This window comes from Carcharodon carcharias, chromosome 9 (assembly GCF_017639515.1).
Source record: "Carcharodon carcharias isolate sCarCar2 chromosome 9, sCarCar2.pri, whole genome shotgun sequence".
NCBI lineage: Eukaryota > Metazoa > Chordata > Chondrichthyes > Lamniformes > Lamnidae > Carcharodon > Carcharodon carcharias.
Window position 1 is genome coordinate 10,666,270 of NC_054475.1, and position 20,848 is coordinate 10,687,117.

The following is a 20,848-nucleotide window of genomic DNA, read 5'->3' on the forward strand; positions in this document are numbered from 1 at the left end:
GCTCTACCAGGCCCGAAACAGGAGGTTATTCAGCAGAAAACCCTCACAACCTGTTAATAAACAAGCGTTCGTCAATGCCCAGCAACAGTTGCCACGGTTACAAACGTGGCAATTTTTTTTTAACACGCAGCAGATAATCATCACGATTTCAATCAGATTAAATTTTAAGTCAGATCTGCTTTGTGCCTAAGTGAAATTAATTATTCGCACATTTTAAAAGTAAAATATTCTCACAAAGGTGGCGTGTGCATTGGATGACATCTGTATCTTTGAAAGTGTTTTAATTGATCATTATCTAAATCTCCCAGATCATTAATTCATATAATTAAACAACAAACCTAGGCATGTAGCAGTGTTGGGTTCTGCAAATAATATTTGACAAACTGTGCCTGTCGCATTGCAAAATACATGGGTGGCTTAATATTTCTTGAAACTGCAGATTATATTGAGTTTGTGGCAGCAACGCACAGATATTTAGTACATTTTAAGGCTAATCCTGCAATCCTCATAAAATTCTGTCAAGCTGTCCACTCTGTGAATATCAGAGAAATATGGTGTTCACTGTCGCTCCAGGGGAGTTCAGCTTCTCGCTGGGAGCACCAGATCACATGTAGACTTTCGACAGGGTGGATGGGGAAAGGATGTTCCCTCTCATGGGAGAATTTAGAACTGGGGTGGGGGGGGGGGGGGGGGGGGGGGTCACTGTTTAAAAATAAGGGGTAACCCATTTAAGACAGGTCATGAGGAGAAATTCTTTTCTCTCAGAGGGCCGTGAGTCTTGGGAACCCTCTCCCTCAAAAGGCCATAGGAGGCAGAGGGCAGAATCGTCCCAGGTTTGCACTAAGTGCGGTAGCGGGCGGAGAAAAGGGCGTTTTACCAGCTGGCCGCGATGGCGGGTTTTTGTGCCATCTCCTCCCAATCCCACCTCATTAATGAGTCACTCCTGGGAAACACGCCATTTCGCTGGTGGGTGGCCTCCGATTTGCCGTTTCCTTATGCCGGGCGCCATGTTTAAAGTGCAGCCACGCGCACACCTCTCAGTGCTTCCAGCCCACGAGCGCACCGGTGAAGTCAAGGCCCCAAAAGCCAAAAAGAGTGCAGCCCCCTGATTCCGTGACCTATCCCTGCGATGCCTTCCAGACACCATTGAGGACCACCACAATGTCTTCTATCCCTGCTCTGGCCACAGGAGGCCCATCAGTCTCACCACTCCAGCTTGGAAGGTGGCAGAGGTGGTCAGTGTCAACACTGCATGGAAGAGGTTGGCCATCCAGTGCAGAAAGAGGATGAATGATCTCATCCACGCGGCCAGGGTAAGGCAACTATCTCATCACTCTAAACTCACCACCTCAGAAGCCCAGCACACATCCACTGGCATCTCACTCGCTGCCAGCTCAAGGGGCATCACCACTCACTCTCTCTCACACACACACCCTCACATCTCCATATGGCCTCATCTCCCTTGGAGACGGCCTCCTCAGCCCTCACCATCTTGGGGCCACTTGCACAGATCAACATTTGCCCCACACACACACACACACACACACACACACACACACACACACACACACTGCAATACCCCCTTCCCCAGCCCTCGCCCTGCAGCCTCTTCCCTTGCCTGAGGTCACTTCTCCCCCTTCCCCAAGCGAGCCCTAGCCCTGCAGCCATTGAAAAGCCAACCCCGCCTTAAAGCTGGTCTGGTAGGTAGACACCTGCCCGTGAGCCTCCCTAAAAGTGATGTGGTGCTGCCTGGGGAGTCTGGCACTGATGACCACGAGTGCTGCCCAAAGCCAGGTAGGCAAACAAACCTCAAACTCCCGAGGGAAGTGCCGTTCGCCAGGTGCACGTCGCTTATGTACAGTTGTGCAACACATCGGCGTGTATTCGGATGATCCAGCGTGGTGGCGGGGGGGGGGGTGGTGGTGGAATGGATCCGGCAATCTGGACTTATAATGAAATGTAGATGTATTATAATGAGTTTCCTGAAGTTCAGTGGTGGGAAACACGACCCACCATTGACAGGCAGAGCGGACAATTGCAAACTCCTTTCACAACGTCGAGAAACCGATTTTTGTCCACTCGCACTGCCAAACGCACCCGACGCCAGCGGGCACAAAAAAGTTCCGCCCAGAGCCTTTGAATATTTTTAGGGAGGTAGATAGATTCTTCTTAAGCAAGGGGGGTGAATAGGTTATCGGGGGTAGGCGGGAAGGTGAAGTTGAGGTTACACTCAGATCAGCCCAAGGCCTTATTGAGTGGCGGAGCAGGCTCGATGGGCCGAGTGGCCTAATCCTGCTCCTAATTCGTATGTTTTATAGGATCACACCTGCTTTATCTAATATGCAGCTCATATAGTTGCATGTTATTTAAAAGTAACCAGCAATTAAACGTTATAGCCGTGCACAGATCATGTCATGAGAAAAGGCATTGATAATTGTGAAAGGCTTGTTCAGTTGATTTTCATTTTATAGTGAGATTCAGCAATGAGTTAACCATAGAACCTGATGGAGTCAACTCCAACTATACTGAAGAAACTCAAAGCCACCCAGGGCAAAACAGGGTGCTCGATTAGCAACACAATGACATCCACACCGCCCATGCCGCAACATTCAGCATCTATGAGGTGCCCTGTAGCACATCACCTAGGCTTCAGCAGCAACTCCCAAACCCACGCCCTTCGTCACCAAGGGCAGCAAAGGTATGGCAACGCCGTCACCTGCGAGTTTCCCTCCGAGTCAGAAACCGCCCTTGCTTGGAAATACACCAGCCACTCCTTCATCCTGGAACTCCCCACCTAACAGCACTGTGGGAGTAACTTCACCACATGGACAGCAGCGGTTCAAGAATTAGACCCGCCGCTACATTCTCGAGGGCATCTAGGAGTGGATAATAAATGCTGGCCTTTCTGGCAACGCCCATATGATTTTTTAAAAATGATTTTTTAAAAATTGAAGTTCACAGCATGGGAGCAGGACATCCAGCCTGTCATGTCTGTGCTGGACTTTTTGCTGCACTACTTCAAAGTACCCCCAGTGCATCAAACTGTACTCCCGAACCTTTCTCTGCCTCAAATTTATCCAAAATTTCTCTTCAAGTCTGCAATGCTTCAACCATGCCCTGTGGCAACACATTACACACTCTAACAACCTTCTGTTAGCTTAGTAAAAGATAGTCAGAAGTCCAGTCAGTTTTTTAAGATCTGAATAATCCATAAAATCCACTGCCTGTAACCTACGCGACCTTCCACAAAGCCCTGGGATGTATTTTCAATTATATTTTTAAATCCTTAGTTTGAGTTTGCATTCACTTGTAAGGCCTTAAAATAAATGCCAGCCACCACTTCAGAGTCCTTTCACTTACAGTGACTGCCTTCACAATGTCTGTGAAATAATGGATCTGAGGTATTTTGAAATTCTACCACACTCATGGATACTGATCAATTTAAAGTCAGTCACTGCTTTATCTTTAGTGTGACACCATGCTGGAGTTTATGCCCTGTACGAGACGCCCCCCCAATCCTATCAGCATAATCTTGCGTACCCTGACCAGAGAAATGGTTAATATTCCCAATAAGTAACTAAAGAATAGACTAATTAACATTGTGACAGGGAGAAGTTCACATCTTGGGGTGTAGCTTTCCTTGTAAGAGCAATATAACTCCAGATATATCTGGTATCTGCATCACTTGTGTCCAATTGCTTAGTGGAAATTTTTCTTTTAAAAAGAAAGCCTTGCATTTACGTAGCATCTTTCATGACCACCAGACATCTCAAACTGCCTTACAGCCAATTAAATTTTGAGGTGTAGTCACTGTTGTAATGTAGGAAACGGGACAACCAATTTGCGCGCAGCAAGATCCCACAAACTGTGACACTGACCAGGTAATTTTTTTTTGTGATGTTGACTGAGTGATAAATATTGACCAGGTTGCCGGGGAGAACTCCCTTGCGCTTCTTCCAGATAGTGCCATGGGATCTTTTATGGCCATCCGAAGAGGCAGATGGGGCCTCTGTTTAATGTCTCATCCAAAAGACAGCACCTCTGACAGTGCAGCGCTCCCTTGGTACTGCACTGGAGTATCAACTTTGACTAATGTGCCCCTGGAGTGGGACTTGAACCTTGTTAAACTTAAGTCAAGCTCATCAATGACTTCAATCCTAACCATTAAGAAACAAAATGTGTTCTACTTCCCACTTCTCCAAATTAGGAGCATCCCCTGTGTCTGTGTCTCTTCACACTGAGCTGGTTATAACCAAGTGAGCAGGAATTTAATGAAAATCAATTGAATCCTTTAAGTCTTGCTGAGCTGCTTTGCAATGGGAATCAAAGTAAATCTGCTTAATCATACATTAATTTAAAACGTTCTTGCTTTTAATCATTAATAATAAATTTAAATCAGCTACTTCTGGAATGGATATGCTTTCTCCTCAGAAATTTTTACCCAATTTAATTTTTGTATCTTTATTTTGGCATTCACTATGGGAAGAACAAGGTGAGAGAAACTGGCAATCAAGCATCATGTCACTTCCTATATCTCCTTGTTCACCTGTGATGTAGTTTGCTCCTGTTCCACTCCAGAACTGATATTATTACCAACAGAGTTGGTACAAGTTGAGAGTAGTGTTAAACTCCGTAGAGTTAAGTGTCAGCTTAAATGCAATTCCTGCTCGGAACTCAGCTATTCACCACTGGGGCTGGAGGTAGGATGCTTACAATGTGACGCAATGCCCCTTGGTTAGGGAAGGGGAAATGAGCCAGGGTTCCTACTCCTGATATAAAATCCGTCTGGACGATATCAAGCTAGCTGCATGTAGAGGTTCAAGGGGGCCGCTCGCCACCACACCCTGAAGGGCAACTAGAGTTGGCCATTAAACACTAGCCCTTACCAGCAACTCCCACATCCTAAGAGTGAATAAGTATCAAATAAATAATCATGTCCTGCATTGCAATTAGTTCCAATTCAGCACTATTTCACATGAAGTTGTCAATCTTCCTCAAGGTTAACTATAGTGTAGGAGTCAAAAAACAGCACACTAGTGGGTTCTAAGCTGATTATTAGAAGAGATAAAGGAGTCACTCTACTTTGCGATCCAGATGACCCATGATTGCTTGTTGCTAATGCTGGTACCTAATATGGAAAGTATTCCCTTCCGAACTCTAATAGATTTCACCTCAAATACCACAAAATCCACGAGAAAAGCACATTTAGAGAAGAAAGCTTAAAGGTTGCTCCAATGACTCAGCTAGGCGATTGGCTTTCAATGTGTCAATGATGTTTCAATTGGCTAGCTTAAGTCACTCTCACCCCAGTGTCGAAATTAATAAACTTTTTACATAGAATCAAAGAATGATACAACACCGAAAGAGGCCCTTCAGTCCATCGCACTCTATTGACCCTTTGAAAGAGCTATCCAATTAGTCACACTCGCCTGCCCTTTCCCCATAGCCCAGTAAATCTCTCCCTAAATGCAGTTTGCATTAAAATGTAGCCAGCACGAAAATTAAATAACAGGCATTCACCAGGTGCTGCTACGTCTGCTGAAAGGCTAAAGGTCTTCACTAGTTGAGGGTAGGATTGATGTCGGCTTTGATGTCCTCCAGCTACCCATTATCCAAGGTCCCTCATTGTGAATGTCCACCTGTGAGTGGCTGCAAATGGCAAATAGCACTTGGGGTCCTTGTAGCAGTGAGGAAAAGGGCCATGTGCACAAAAAGGAGGGGAAATGGAAGTTGGAGGGGGTGGGTGTGGAGAAGTGGAAAGGAGACAAAAAAGGAAAACATAAAGGTAAATTTTGTTAATCCTCATTAACAATTTAAATTCATATATTTAACATAATAAAATGTACCAAGGCACTCCACAGGCCTGTTATCAGATCAACGATTTTACAACACAAAAAGTCATTAGGATGGCTGGTCAAAAGAGGTAGTTTTTTCAGGAGCATCTGAAAGGAGGAGAGGCAGAGAGGTTTTGGGTGGGAATTTCAGATCTCGGGGCCTCGGTCAACTAAAGGCTAGAATTTAGATTTACGAGAGCTGTTCCAGGGATGAGGGGTTTTAGTTATGTGCATGGATTAGCAAAGTTGGGGCTTGTTCTCTTTAGAGGGGCGAAGGTAGAGAGGAGATTTGATCGAGGTGTTCAAAATCATGAGGACACTGGACGGAGTCACTATGGGGAGAAACTGTTCCCATTGGTGGAAGAGGCAAGAACCAGACTACACCGGTTTAAGGTGATTGGCAAAAGAAGCGGCGGTGACATGAGAAAAAGCTTTTTTAAGCAGCAAGTGGGTAGGAACTGGAAGGCACTGTCTGAGCATGTAACAAAGGCAGATTCAATCATGGCTTCCAAAACAGAAATTGATCATTTTCTGCTGGAAAAATATTTTGCAGAGCAACAGGGAAAAGGCAAGAGAGTGAGAATAGTTCTTACAGAGAGATAGCACGGACAATACAGGTGGAATGTATTCTTTCTGTGCTCTAACCATTCTATGATTCCATGAATCTACCCCAGAGATCAGCTCTGATTTGTGCAACACCACCATTTTATCCAGTGATACCAGTTACCTGAGTAAAGTTCAACTCCAAGAGCAACCAGTTCACTCTTTAACCACTTGAGCTGGATGAAGGATTGCAATGGCAGTTGTGCGTTGGAAGATGATGGAGTGAGTCAAGAAGCAACAGTATCATGAAAGGCCTCGTTTTGCTCCTTCAACCTCCATCACCACCTGGAGTCCTTCACCATAGAGCTCCCCCCTCATGTGTTTTTTCTTGCTCTCTAGGTGACACGAGGACTCATTCTCCACACATACGGGTGAAGTTTCCCTCGGAAACCTATGCGCTGGCTGGACAGTCACTGAACCTGGAGTGCTTTGCCTTTGGAAAGTGAGTGAAGTAAATTTTGTTGAGTAACTCTCAAAATCAACAGTAGCTTTCAAAAGGAAATTGGAACAAAGGTAATAGGAGCAGGAGTAGATTATTCGTCCCTTTAAGCCTGCTCTGGCATTCATTAAAATCAGGGCTGATCTCCCACCACAACACCACTTTCCCGCCTTATCCCCAGAGCACTCAATTCCTTTAGTTCCCAAAAATCTATCAATCTCTGTCTTGAATATACTCATATGGGCTACCAAGTGTGGAGGCGGGCTGTCTGAAAAAGCCGCTTTGGTGATCTGGCCCTTTGCCCCAGCTGTAAAAATGAACAAGGACACAAAACAAAACAGCCGTCTAGCCCAATCCCTTCACCACCACCCCCCCGCCCCACACGTTCCCATAGCCAACCCATGCTATCTCATGTCCCCCACCCACCCCACAATGGCCCCTTGTGTCCTCCAACCTTAACCCCTCTACCCACCTCCATGACCCTTTATGGCCCCTCTACCAACTTAGTGCTAGCTCATGCCAACCCATGCTCCCTCACCCACCACCCTTTGTCCTTACACCCTCCATGCCAACTCACCCAATATATACCACGGACAGACCTCAGGACCCATACTGAGCTGAAATAAAATAACATTCTAATTGTCTATTGATGATTTCACGATTTGAGAAAAAATTCTAATTGATAAAAACCCATTCACTATGTTTAAATTCCTTCACTACTTTATCCCTTATAAAAACAAGCATTTGTATTCATAGCCACGCATCAAAGACTTTAAACCACTTGAATCTGTCAATCAAACTGTGAACCTACTGCCACCCCACTGTGATAATGTTAAGTTGTAGAATCAGTCATGCAGCACAAATTCTGTAATGATAACCCTCAGTCTTCTGTCAACACACAGAGTGAAATAGTGAGCACTCTTTTTTTAAACTATAGTCTGTTCTTTTTTAAAATTTAAAGGCCAGAAGATTTAATGCCTCGATATCTAGTTAGTTCCAAGGAGTGCTAAATGTCAGCCTGCTAGTTCCAATGAGTTTATGCACTTTTTACACACATCAATGCCTAATTTTAACAACCCCAAAGGGAAATTGACCTCTCCCAAACAGCACCTTACCCCTCCTAAAGGTGTCCCCAGACTTATCTAAAAGTGTCCTTGATTCTATCCAAAAGGGTCTCTGGACCTCTCCTAAAGGATACCTGGCTGCTCCAAGTAACTCCAGTAACTTTAGACCTTCTCTTGAAAAGTGTAAAGTCCGCAGGTCATGGTTTGGACATCTCACTAATAAAAATTAGATCTGCTTGAAGGCAACTGCACCTGTGAACCATGGATGTGCAAACTACAACCCGGGGTCCCAGCACCATTTTGGATAAGCCGGAGACCCTCTCCATCCCTGCAAAAATTCAGGCCAATGTTTCAGGTCGATGACCCCCCATCGAAAGTGTAAGATGTTAGAGATTTACACAATTTAAGCAAATACAGGGCCAAATTTGTCTTGTACCCACGTCCATATATGAAATGTGTGCGTGATGTTGTGATATAAAACAGTGGGACACCATTTGAACCCGTCTGGACATGAGAATCACATTGATGCTATGTGACCTTTGAGATATGAGTCTAGCGATTATGATGCTGAAATAATGGGACAAACACTTAGCAATCTCTTATCTATCTTGTCTCTCCTCTGTGCTCTCAGATTATTGAAAATGCTTTAATGCTTGGTTAAAAGAGTGGTGAGGAGAATTTGATATAAGTCTAGGAGTATTTGTTCAATAACAGTGCCAACATGTAATTCTATCCTGTAATCTCATGGAGGCCAGTCACGTATAATCCTCTGTTCACACAGAAAACTTCATCTTAAATTTTTAAATTAAAAAATTGTATATATACAGTACCTTTCACATCCGCAGCACACACCAGAGCGTTTCTCAGCCAATGAAGTACTTTTTGAAGTGTAATTGTGGTCTAGATAAATGTGACAGCCACGAGCTGCAGTGATTAATAATCAATTAACCTATTTTCAGTGGTGCTGGCTGAGAAGTAAATAATAGCCAGGAAATCAGGGGGATCACCCCTGACCTTCAAGCATCACTAGAGATTGTGCATCTCTGCCATTTTTACATAATTCAAGCAAGAGTCACTGGCAAGGCTAACATTTTTGCCCATCCCTAATTGTCCTTGAACTGAGTGGCTTGCTGGGCCATTTCAGAGGGCAGTTGAGAGTCAACCACATGGCTGCAGGTCTGGAGTCACATATAGGTCAGATTGGTAGATTTCCTTCTCTGAGGGACATTAATGAACCAGATGAGGTTTTACAACAACTGATGACAGTTGTCATGGCCACCATTACTGAGGCTAGCTTTACATTCCATATTTTATTAATTGACTTTAAATTCCACAAGCTGCTGTGATGGGATTTGAACCCATGATATTAGTCTGGGTCCTTAGATTTGCTAGCCCAGGGACATTACCACTACACTACCATCTCCGCCCAGATGTACATCAGATCCCATTCATTATTTTGAGATAAAATTGGCCACATGGTAACCTCTCTGTCCAGTTTCACTTGTGGTGCAACTAAAGAGACCTTGAGTTATCCTTGTGAGGCCAGAAGGAGCAGGGGAGCTCTGGGACTATTACATGCCATGTCTCCCCTCCTTCCTGCACCCACACCCACCCCTGCCGACAACCCGTCTCCCTGTGATCATGACAGGCAGCTCCCATTTGGGGTGTGGGGTTTTGGGAGACACTCAAAATGCCTTTGTCCTCTTCACTTCCTGAATGGACAGGCCACAGCTACACCCCTAATCTCATGTAAACGTCACAATGACCAAGAAATAGAGTGAAATAGCAAGCACTCATTTTTTTAAAAAAACTAGACATTTTCTTAATTTAAAGGCCAAGAAATTTAAATACCTTAACAGCTTGATAGTTCCAATGAATTTATCCACTGTTACTCATATTCATGTCTGCATTTAACAATCCCAAAGGGCACTTGACCTCACACCCCCACTCCCATTGAAAATGTCACAGTGACCAACACATGGACATTTATTCCATTAGTGACCTTTCCTCGACCACTTTCCTTCCAATTCCACGCTTTCTTCTGAGTTTGAATCTTCCTTTGTCCTTGTGGAGCATATAGATGAAACAATAAAAAATGTTTTTTTTTTAAAAATCAGTAAAATTACTTAACACTGTAGCATCGCCATAGTAAAATCAGCGATGTGACATGAATGCTTTCTTGATGAAATGGGTGTTGAGGTACATACTTTGGTGCCGGGTAGAGGGAGCTTTAATATTCATACAGCTCATGTTTTGCCTGCTTTGGGAGAGATTGACATTCAGCACAGTTAGTAGAAGAATATTCTGTTCCTTGCTGATAAAAATAAGAAACCTTCCTCGAATTGCCCCTGTCTTTATTGTTCTTCTTCTCCCTATTTCTGATATAATTTCATTCATTGAATACCAGCCAGCTGTGAAATGGCATTAGGCGTACTAAGAACATCATGCTAAAATCTAGATATAAGGTTTAGATACCCTGGGGGAATACTGTCTAACGTGGTAATTCCAGCATCCAATACAAGCTGTGGGTGAGCTTATATTAACTTTACAGGGTGTCTTAGCTGGAGCACATCGTTGCCACGGTGATGATTGTTTGATGTTTTTTCAAAAAAGCTATTGTAATAAATAAAGGCTGTTTGTTTATGACCAGTGATAGGTTCTGAGGAAATGCACTGTTAATGTGTTCCAATAAAATGTCGTGGTGTGTTACTTTTAATGTAATTGTTGTCCATTTAAAATAATCAAGTTAATGGGCTGGTTGACAATAGCATACAAAGGGTTTTTAATGGAATACATAAAACACTGCACTTCCAGAGGAAATTAAAGTCCTGACTGAGTGTAACTAGGGATCCGTACACTTTATTTCAGAAAATAAGTATATAAAAACCCTGTGCTATTATAAAAGCATAGTCAGCTGTGGCTCAGTGGGTAGTATCCTTACCTCTGAGTCGGATGACTGTGAGTTCAATTCCTACTCCTCCTCCAGAGATCTGAGCACAAGATTCAGACTGATGTTTCTAGTGAAGTACTGAGGGAGTGCTGCACTGTTGGAGATGGTGCCTTTCAGGAAGGCCATTATACTGAGGTGCCTCAATCAACATCATTAAAATCTGATCAATTGTTGCTTGTGGGAGCTTGCTGTGCAGCCAAGTTTCCCAATTTACAGCAATGACTACACTTCAGAAAGTACTTCAATGGCTGTAAAGCACTTTGGGATGTCCTGAGGTTGAGACAGGCGTTATAGAAAAGCACATCTTTCATTCTTTGACTGGCTCCCACAATGTGATTGGGCTGACTCAAAAAGGTCAAGGTCACTGGGGCATGCCATGAAAAAGTTGGTCTAATAACTGACAAATAATATAGGGGAATATTTCCTCACTTGACGTGGATGAAGATGTAAATGTTTAGATCTACTATTTGGCTCCCCTTGAAATGTACCCATTTATTACAGGCACAGTCTGATTATCCCCCGAGTACAGGTTGCAGATCAGACCTGGTCAGGATGTATTGGTTCCAAAGACCCAAGGACTATGATGGTGCATACAGAGGATTCAGCATCGCCTGGCTGTAACTGGAGAGTGGGGAATGTTTCCATGGATCTTTCCTCCACTTTAAAATTCCAGCCATTGCCCCTTCAGCCCCATGTGCAAAGGATGCAATATTTTAAGATTCCCATCATCCTTTTGGGGCCCAGGTTATACTCTTCTTGCATGGATCTTTCTCCTATCACACAAGAAATAGGATCAGGAGAGGCCCACACAACCCATCCAGCCTGCTCCACCGTTCAATACAATCAAGGCTGATAATGGGCTTCAACTCCATTTTCCCACCCGCTCCCCCATATCCTACAACTCCCTGAAAGACCAAACATCTGTCGATCCCAGCCTTAAATGTATTCAACAATGAAGCATCCACAACCTCTGGGGTAGAGGATTCCAAAAGGTTCACAACCCTTCGAGTGCAGGGATTTCTCTTCATCTAAACCTAAGTGGTTGATCGCTTACCTTGAGACTACGCCCCTGTGTTTTAGATTCCCCGACCAATGGAAAGAATCTTGCAGGGTCTGCCCTATGAAGCCCCTTCTGAATCCTGCATTTTTCAATGAGATCGCCTCTCATTCTTCTAAACTCCAGAGGATATAGGTCCATTTTACTCAGCCTCTCATCATAGGACAACCGCCCTCACCCCAGAGACCAATTGAGTGAACACTCGCTGTACCGGCCTCCAATGCAAGTATATCTTTCCGTAAATATGGAGACCAAAGCTGCACACAGTTGGAGTTGAGGTAGAAGATCAGCTATGGTCTTATTGAATGGGAGAGCAGGGTCAAGGGGCCAAATGGCCTACTCCTGCTCCTATTTCATGTGTTCTTATGTTAATAGATTCGAGCAGAATTGCCAACCCTATCTGTGCTGTAATCACATGGGTTCTGCCAGGCTTTCACCAGAGCGACAACAGGACAGTACCCCGGGGCAATTCAAGCCCACTTTGCTTCTCAAAATAATTAGTTTTGATTTTAAAGGTTAATTGATGCAGTTCATTGGGCAAAGAGATAACAGGATAGGTTTAGAATCATACTGCATGTTTCTTAGCCCTGTGCAGCTAGGGATATACAGGCCAAAACTATTCCACCCTTCTAATGCACTACTGCCAGGTCTCGAGTGGGAATGCACCAGAAGTTAGGCCTAAGATCAGAATTCCCACAACTATGAATGGCAGTACAAGTGAGGGTGGAAATAAAATCACAGAATCACAGAATCTTTACAGTGCAGAAGTAGGCCATTCAGCCCATCGAGACTGCACTGGATCGCTGAAGGAGCATTCTACCGAATCTCACTTCCCTGGCTTATCCCCTTGCACATTCTTTCTTTACAGATAGCAATCCATTCCAATTCTCTTTTGAATACCTTGATCGAACCTGCTCCAGCACCCTCTCAGGGAGTTTGTTCCAGACTCCAACCACCCTCTGGGTGAAAAAATTTTTCCTCCCATCCCCACCCCCAACCCAAGAATTGGCGCCTCCTCAGCCTGGAAAATGCCACTGAGTAGATTGATGGCTGACACACACTGAAGGATGAAGCATATTAATCTCAGCGGACGTAGAGGCCTACTTTGGTCTGGACCCACACGTACAAAGGGTATGGGTAACATACATAGATGGTTTTTGACTTCTAACAAAAGGACTCAGCTGGACCCACTATGAATAAGTTTCTGCAAGAGGCCCCCACATTGTCTCCAGCATATGCCAGGATCCCTGGGCTCTCCCTATCTAGTGCAATGACCTAGGCTTCTGTGAAGGATCTCTTCAAACAAGTGTTCAAAAGAAGGAGAAAACAATGCCAGTTATTAGAATCTGTTACGGGACCTCAGAGAAACATAAACTAGGCTGAAATTTCCAGGGCTACGCTGAGGTAGTTCTGCACTGTCAGAGGTACCATTTTTCAGATTACACCATCCGCCCTCTCCGGTGTATATAAAAGATCCCATGACACAATTTTGAAAAAGAAACGAGAGTTTTCCCCAGCACCTTGGCTATAAAATCATTCCTCACCGGAACACCACTAAGACAGATTATTTGGTCAATCATCGAATTGTTATTCCTGGGATCTTGCCATTCACAGATTGGTTTCCTACATCATGAGCTACTTTATTGGCTGTAAGTCTCTTTGGGACTTCCTGAGGTTGTGAAAGGTGTTATATAAAGCAATTCTTTCTTTTAATAATCTCAGTGTTTGATATCTTCCAGTCCTGTGCCTACCATTAAATGGAGGAAGCTTGATGGGTCACTTCCATCCAAGAGCTTGCAATCCATGAACAAGCCTATCCTGCACATTCCCGATGTACAGTTTGAAGATGAAGGCGTGTATGAATGTGAGGCAGAAAACTCAAGAGGAAAAGATTCAACACAAGGGAGAATCATTGTTCATGGTGAGAGGGTAAATCTTGGTCCTCCCATTGAGTTATACAAGAATATAGAGTTTTGAGGCCCAATTCTATCTTTGTTCAAGTGGATGAGTTTTGAACGAGTTAAAGTCTTGCCCCTGAGGCTTTGGGCACTGGTTGACATTCAGGTTAGAGCATTACCCTTTAATGTCAGGAATTCAGTACATGGTGCGATAAAAGTTAATTTCTTTGTAATGGGACATTTTTGTTAGGCAAGAGTAGGGTTGCAGGAACCAAGGGAGATAGATGGCATTAAGATATAAAACAGTCATGCTCTAATTGAATGACAAGACAGGCTCGAGGGGCTGAATGTCTTCCTGCTGCTCTTAAATTGTGTTGTTTTGGTGGATTCGTTCTTAAAAGTGAGAAACTGGCAAAGCAGCATTTACCAGCCCTTGTTACCCTGGGTATATCAAGAGTCAACCACAGAGGGGCCAACTTTAACTCTTGGGGAGGAACATGGCTTAGCCTCTCCCAGGATGGTAGTGGGGAGGCTTAATCTTCAAATTAAAGGTGAATTCACTCATAGTCACTCCTGCTTCGCCACCATAACTTCATGGAAATCTTAGGCTCAACCTCTCGCCTTGATTAATGGAGTCTCTGCCCAAATGGCAAGGGCAGAGCAGGAGAAACTTTAGAAGTGCCAACCCCGAGGGCATCTGCAATACACACCCACGGGTCGACAAAAACAAGAGGTTTGGATGCTTCCTGTTATAATGTGCTCTTCCAAAATTGACGATGAAAGGATTTTACTGAGGTAGAGTAGAGAGAGTTTGCTGCGTTCCAGGCCTGGGATTATTACCTGAAACTGGCTGTAGTCTTAGAACTGACATCTTTGATGTTGCTGTGGTCATTATTGACAGTACACCAGTTTGGTCACAAGTTGGAGTATAATTTTGTAATATATTTTCTAATTCTTCTCCTTGTTGTCAAATCCCTCCATGGGCTTGCCCCCCTCCTGATCTCTGTAGCCACCTCCAGCCCCACAACCTTCCAAGATACCTTCACTCCTCCAATTCTAGTCTCTTACGCCTCCCCCGTTTTAATTGCTCCACCACAGGTGGCTGTGCCTTCAACTGCCAAGGACCGAAACTGCGCAATTTCCTCCCTACACCTCTCCACCTCTCTACCACTCTTTCCACCTTTAGGGTGCTCCTTAAATCCTATCTCTTTGACCAAGCTTTCAGTCACCTGTCCTAATATCTACTTGTTGGCTCAGCGTCAAATTTAGTTTGATAGTCGCTCCTGTGAAGCGCCTTGGGACATTTCACCAGGTTAAAGGTGTTATAAAAATGCAAGTTCTTGTTGTGTATTCAAACAGTAATGATTTGTCTGTCAGAAAAGTCGCGAAATAAGCTCCAACATTGCCTCCGCTCAGGTCCATGTGGTGTAATACTCCTGAGACTATGGGTCATTCATTCTCTTATTCGTGCTGAAAAAGGAGACACTTTGCCAAAGCTTTACACCTGGTACTCATCAGGACAAAGGGCAAGAATGCCAAATTTCAAACGATCACAACAATTTATGCCACAGGAGAATAGGGTGCTGATTGGTTGGCAGGTCAACTCTGATTGGCCAAGGCATTGCCAAGGGGAAAGCAATGGGGAAACCTAGGCTCCCCAAGCTCCCAAGTGGTTCAAAAAAGGCACACAGCTTGAACACATTACTTTTGTTCGCAGAGAATGGGTCCCTGTGCATGAACACATGTTGCCAGCAAGTGTGAATGAGCTACATTATTCTTTGGTGTATATATAAGGTTAACTCCACTACTACCCTTGGCTGCTGCTTTCAGTTATGTTTTTCAATTGTGAGGAGATGGGAAATAGAGGCCAGACACCTCTCAAAGGTGATAAAGGTAGAATTTAAAGGGAGTCCATTGGGTCATGCTGCGCTCCAACACACCGTGGTTCTCAGATAGGTTTAGCGTTGGTGGCGATCTGGGAGCATGAGGACTTCCTGGCTACAATGGTTCATGTTTCAAGCGAAAGGAAAAGGCCTAGATTGTGCAGGATACAGTTGGATGGGTGCCAGTCGTGTCATTCTCTGATTACCTCAACCACGGAGCGGCATTGAGCCTCAGGACACTCTCCGCTGTCAGGACTCGTTATTCTACATTGTCTGAATTATTGATCCCAAATTTGATGGTTCCCTTTTCTTGGTGGAGCTGCTGAGGCCAGAAATAAAGCGGGGAATCAATAACATCGCTGAGCTTTGTCAATCCATCTGATTAACTCTACAAATACTGGTGTGGTCTTCCAGCCAGACAGCTAGTCATTATAACCCAAACTGGTCATTGATGCCTATGAACTTTGAGTAATTTTCTCTCTTATGTCAGTTCCCATCTCTGCCCAATTACTGTGATGCTTCCATTCTGTATCTCCCAGCATACAGTTGCGCCTTCTCTACTATTAATCTCCAATCAGTTGCCTGCAACCTAACTCACATCAAGTCCCATTCGCTCATCACCCCTGTGCCCGCTGATCGACATTGAGGCATCGCGTGACCTGGAGCCAGTTGTAAAAATTTCATTCTTGTTTTCACCCACCCACCCACCCTCTGTCACTTCCTCCTGCCCTACAACCCTCCGAGATCTCTCTGCACTCCTCCAACTCCGGTTCCTCGTGCACTCCCCACTTCCTTTTCCCCACACTGAGCGTCAGTGAGCCATTGAAATCTCCATTCACATCGCCATGGCCGGAAGATCCCACCAGCGTGAGGGGCTGGGAAATTTGGCCTTAGTAACCGTGCTTTCAGCTAACTGGGTCCTAAACTCTGGAATTGTCTTCACAAGCATCTCGATCTCTCTACCCCTCTCTCCTGCTTTCAGACGCTCGTTAGCATCTCCTTCTTTTGGCTCAGCATCGATTTTTTTTGTCCAATTATCACCCAGTAAAGCACTTTGGGACATTTTACCACGTTAAGAGGCGCTATATAAATGAAGTGTTGTTGGATCCACATCTTTAATCAATGAACGATCTGAATATTCATCATAACAAAAACAGAATTACCTGGAAAAACTCAGCAGGTCTGGCAGCATCGGGGGAGAAGAAAAGAGTTGACGTTTCGAGTGAGGACTCGAAACATCAACTCTTTTCTTCTCCGCTGATGCTGCCAGACCTGCTGAGTTTTTCCAGGTAATTCTGTTTTTGTTTTGGATTTCCAGCATCCGCAGTTTTTTGTTTTTATGAATATTCATCATGTCTGATACAGAAATAGGAAGTCAATTAAAAAGGAGACACAGGCAATTAAGTAAGCACGAGATGGTGCTCCTGTGTGAAGCAGATCAGATTTGACTTGTGCCTGACTGCACACAGTGGGAGACTAATCCCAACTCCTGACTGCTGTGTTAACTGGAAAGTCCCATATTGTAAAACGAAGGGGTGTCCTTCATATCACAGAATATCCTCAGTCCATTCAATCAAGATTAGCATGAGTGATTTGTTAGATCAAAAACCGACAAGGCAGCCCATCGCTCCAGGGGAAAAAAAACGGGATTGCACGGAAAATTGGCTTGTGGTGTTCTACCCTGCCACATTCTCTGGTTCTCACTCGCTCTCTGGTGAGAATGTTAAAGTTGAGGCAAGTAGCACGGATACGTTTACGGGGAAGCCGGATAAACAGGGAGGAGGGAATAGAAGGATACGCGAGAAGGGCGAGATGAAGTAAATGGGGCGGGAGGAGGTATAGGAGCAGAGGGAATGGGAGCAGAATTTTACACCCAAACTGGTCGGGCGTAAGATCACGTGAGGTGATGTCGGGCGAGCGTCCCGATGCCTTCGGGCGCTGGCGCGATATTTCACTCGGCGGGCGGGCACAGAAGTCGGAAGCGTGCCTGCCGACAATTAGGAGGAGGCTAATTAAACCCACTAATGGGGAGTTGTCTCCGATTGTTCGTGGCCCGGCCAACCTTACAGCACTTTTATCAGCTCTATTTCCAGGTGCTTGGCTGCGAGGCGAGGACGTGTTTTTCAGCATCTTAAAACTTTTATTTAATCATTTGAAGGCCTGCAGCTCCCTGAATCAGCTGTCCTGCCACCGCCCCCCACCCCCACCACCGCCCCCTGCAGGGAGCTCCCTCGCTGCGCTCACCCACGCCCACGGTGACATCATCGCCCGCCCTCTTCCCACACCACCCCCCCCACCCCCACCCCGGCAGCGCTGAGCGCTTCAGCGCGAGTTTCACGCTGGCTGGCCATTAATTGGTCGGGAGCCAATCACGGTCGGTGGGCCGTTTGCTGGCCATTCCCGGGCCCACTGATCGCACGCGCCCGCCAAGGGTACAACTCAGGCCCAGGAGTAGGCCATTTAGCCCCCTCGAGTCTGTTACGCCATTGTATACATGCCCATGGCCTTGCCAAATGGTCTGTGACTGCGCTGTCCAATTCTACATAATTTTATGCCCCCCCCCCACCCCACCCCCCCACCACCTTCTTCCCTTCACACTTTGACTCTCTTCTCATTCTTTATTCTAGCTCACCCGGAATGGCTTCAGATTATCAGTGACACCGAGGCTGACGTCGGCTCCAACCTGTGGTGGAAATGTGCAGCTGCTGGGAAGCCTCGGCCCACATGCAGGTGGCTGAGAAATGGTCTCCTGATAAATTCTAAGGTGTGGACCAAATTAAAAGCAGCACTTTCCTTTGTGATCGAATATCATGTTAGGAGACCTTGCTCGGTGGTTACAGCTGGTCATGAATAGGCTAGTAAAACTGTGTAGCCTTTGAGCCGTTTATCTCGTTGGCTCTTGGATTTGTAGATGTACTGCGTATAGATATTTCATCCTCCGATGCTCCTCTCTCCTCTCCAGGAGAATAGGCCCATTCTCAGGGTGTGGGCGTCATCGGCAGGGCTGGCATTTATTGCTCGTCCATACTTACCCTTGAGAAGGTGGTGATGGGGATTCTTATAGAACTGCTACTGCTAATATGGTGCAGATACTCCTGCCGTGCAATTGTGCTGCAATTCCAGGGTTTTGACCCAGCAACAAGGAACGTCAGGCGATATAAATCCAAGTCAGTATGGTGGAGGTGGTTGTGGTTGGAGGTTTGGCGTTGCCATGCACCGATTGCCCTTGACCTTCCAATGTTGGAGGCCATGGGTTTGGGAGGTGCTGCAGCAGGACCCTTACTGCATCTTGTAGGTGATGCACACCACAGCCGCTGGGTTCTGGTGGTGGAGGGAATGGACGTTTAATGTGCTGGATGGAGTGCTGAACAAGCGGACTGCTTTGTCCCTGGACAACATCGAGCTTTTTGAGTGGAGCTAGAGGTACACCCATCCAGGCTGCGTTCCACCATACCTCTCACTTGTTCCTTGCGGATGGTGGAGAGGCTTTCGGGTGTCAGGTGATGAGTTAGGAGGGCGGATATTGCAATCCGGGGACCCTGACACCGATGCCAGCAGTGCACAGCTCACCTGATAATGAGAGGGCAACCCATTCCATAATTTCCTGGCTCTGTGAGTGCGTCTACAGCAGGAGTGCCTGGGACACACTATCAAGGAGCCGGAGTGAGTGATGGAATCTTGCCTAACCTATGTGGACGGGGCACTTTCCTGGTGAGCAGGAGAAGGGAGGGGTCCCGGACATAGACTAATGGCTGTGTGAGGGAGATGCCAATGCCAATGCGATGGGGTGGAATGGCAGTCTTTCCCCACTGACAGTTCTCAAGAAGTCAGGAGCACTGCTGAAGCACTGCAGCCGTGTTATGGGGCAGCTAAATAATCAACACAGGGTCAAGGCATAATTTGGCACACGGCTTGTACCATGGCCCTCCCCCCACCCGACTTTTGCTGTTGCCAACAGGATTAGCTGGGCACCTTGAATCTCATCACCCGATTTTCCAGGGAGGTTGGCTTCAACAATCGGCACAAGTCTAAGGGCCGGACACTCAGCAGCTGTTCACACAGGTGGCCTTTCTTTATGCCTGAGCCTCTATCATAATTGTTGGCCTGTTATTTGACCAGTGCAGGCATCACAGTAGAGTCCAATCTCCTCCAATGACCATCCATCACACTTCTCAGCAAGCGTCAGTGGAAAACATTTGCAGGGCTATGGAGGAGGAATGCTGTTGGGTGCAGAGAGGGTGGTGGAGGAGGAGTGGGATAACTGGATAACTCTTTCAAAGGATGGGAAATGTGGCCTCCTTCTGTGCTGTATGATCCTAAGGGATTAAGTATTTTCAAACTTTTGGACAGAACAATATCGGATAATTGAACAATTATCTCTTCTTGTCTTGTACTTGTTATGTTCCATAGATTACTTGATGAGTATTTTTGAATAATGTGTAATAATTTATATATTCAGGGGGCCTCATGCTAATGCTGGATTTAGGCATGCCTTTGAATTTGGCTGTGGTACCTGCACAGATTGGGTGTGGACCATCCCACTGCTATATTGGTGTGTTCTGCACCCATTTCACACCCAAGCACTATGCATACAGCTTCTACCCTCTGGCCTTTCCAATAGGACTTACCCAGATGACCATCAGAACTGGGGAACTTGGCCGAGTTCTCAACTTCCTAGTCCAAGGCTATTTAGGCCACTTCCATTGGTCTCATTGAGAAGGAGGGAGGAAGACTACTTCAGAATCAAATTCTTTTCCATTTCTGTTAACCTCTTCTCTCCCAAACCTTAACTTTGACTCTTTCAGAGCCGCACTGAAGTCAGCAATTGCGCGCTGAAAATTTCAAGACTAGTTAAGGATGATTCCGGAATGTACCAGTGCGTTGCTGAGAACAAACATGGAACCATTTATGCCAACGCGGAGTTGAAGGTTCAAGGTTGGTTGGATATTGATGCAGATAAGAACCTCTGTCTAATGCCCATTGAAGTTAACTGAAAACTCAACATTCAACACAGGCTCATTGGGCAGAGAGTGGGCACACATCATTCAGAAGAATTCTAGCCCCAAAGCAACCTCAAACACACCTTCTCTTTACAGCCATTGATGTCGACCCATTCACTC

At 45.5% G+C, this 20,848-nt stretch overlaps 1 protein-coding gene across 2 annotated transcripts in view; it reads left to right on the forward strand.

Annotated features, from left to right (window-relative positions):
* cntn2 (contactin 2) overlaps positions 1-20,848 on the forward strand; it is a 177,516-nt gene that overhangs the window by 104,707 nt on the left and 51,961 nt on the right. For both annotated transcript variants that reach the window (XM_041195638.1, XM_041195639.1), the window contains exons 7-10: positions 6,777-6,879; positions 13,687-13,868; positions 18,356-18,492; positions 20,534-20,663. In XM_041195638.1, coding sequence (XP_041051572.1) covers positions 6,777-6,879; positions 13,687-13,868; positions 18,356-18,492; positions 20,534-20,663 — 552 coding nt within the window. The remainder of the gene's footprint in view (positions 1-6,776; positions 6,880-13,686; positions 13,869-18,355; positions 18,493-20,533; positions 20,664-20,848) is intronic.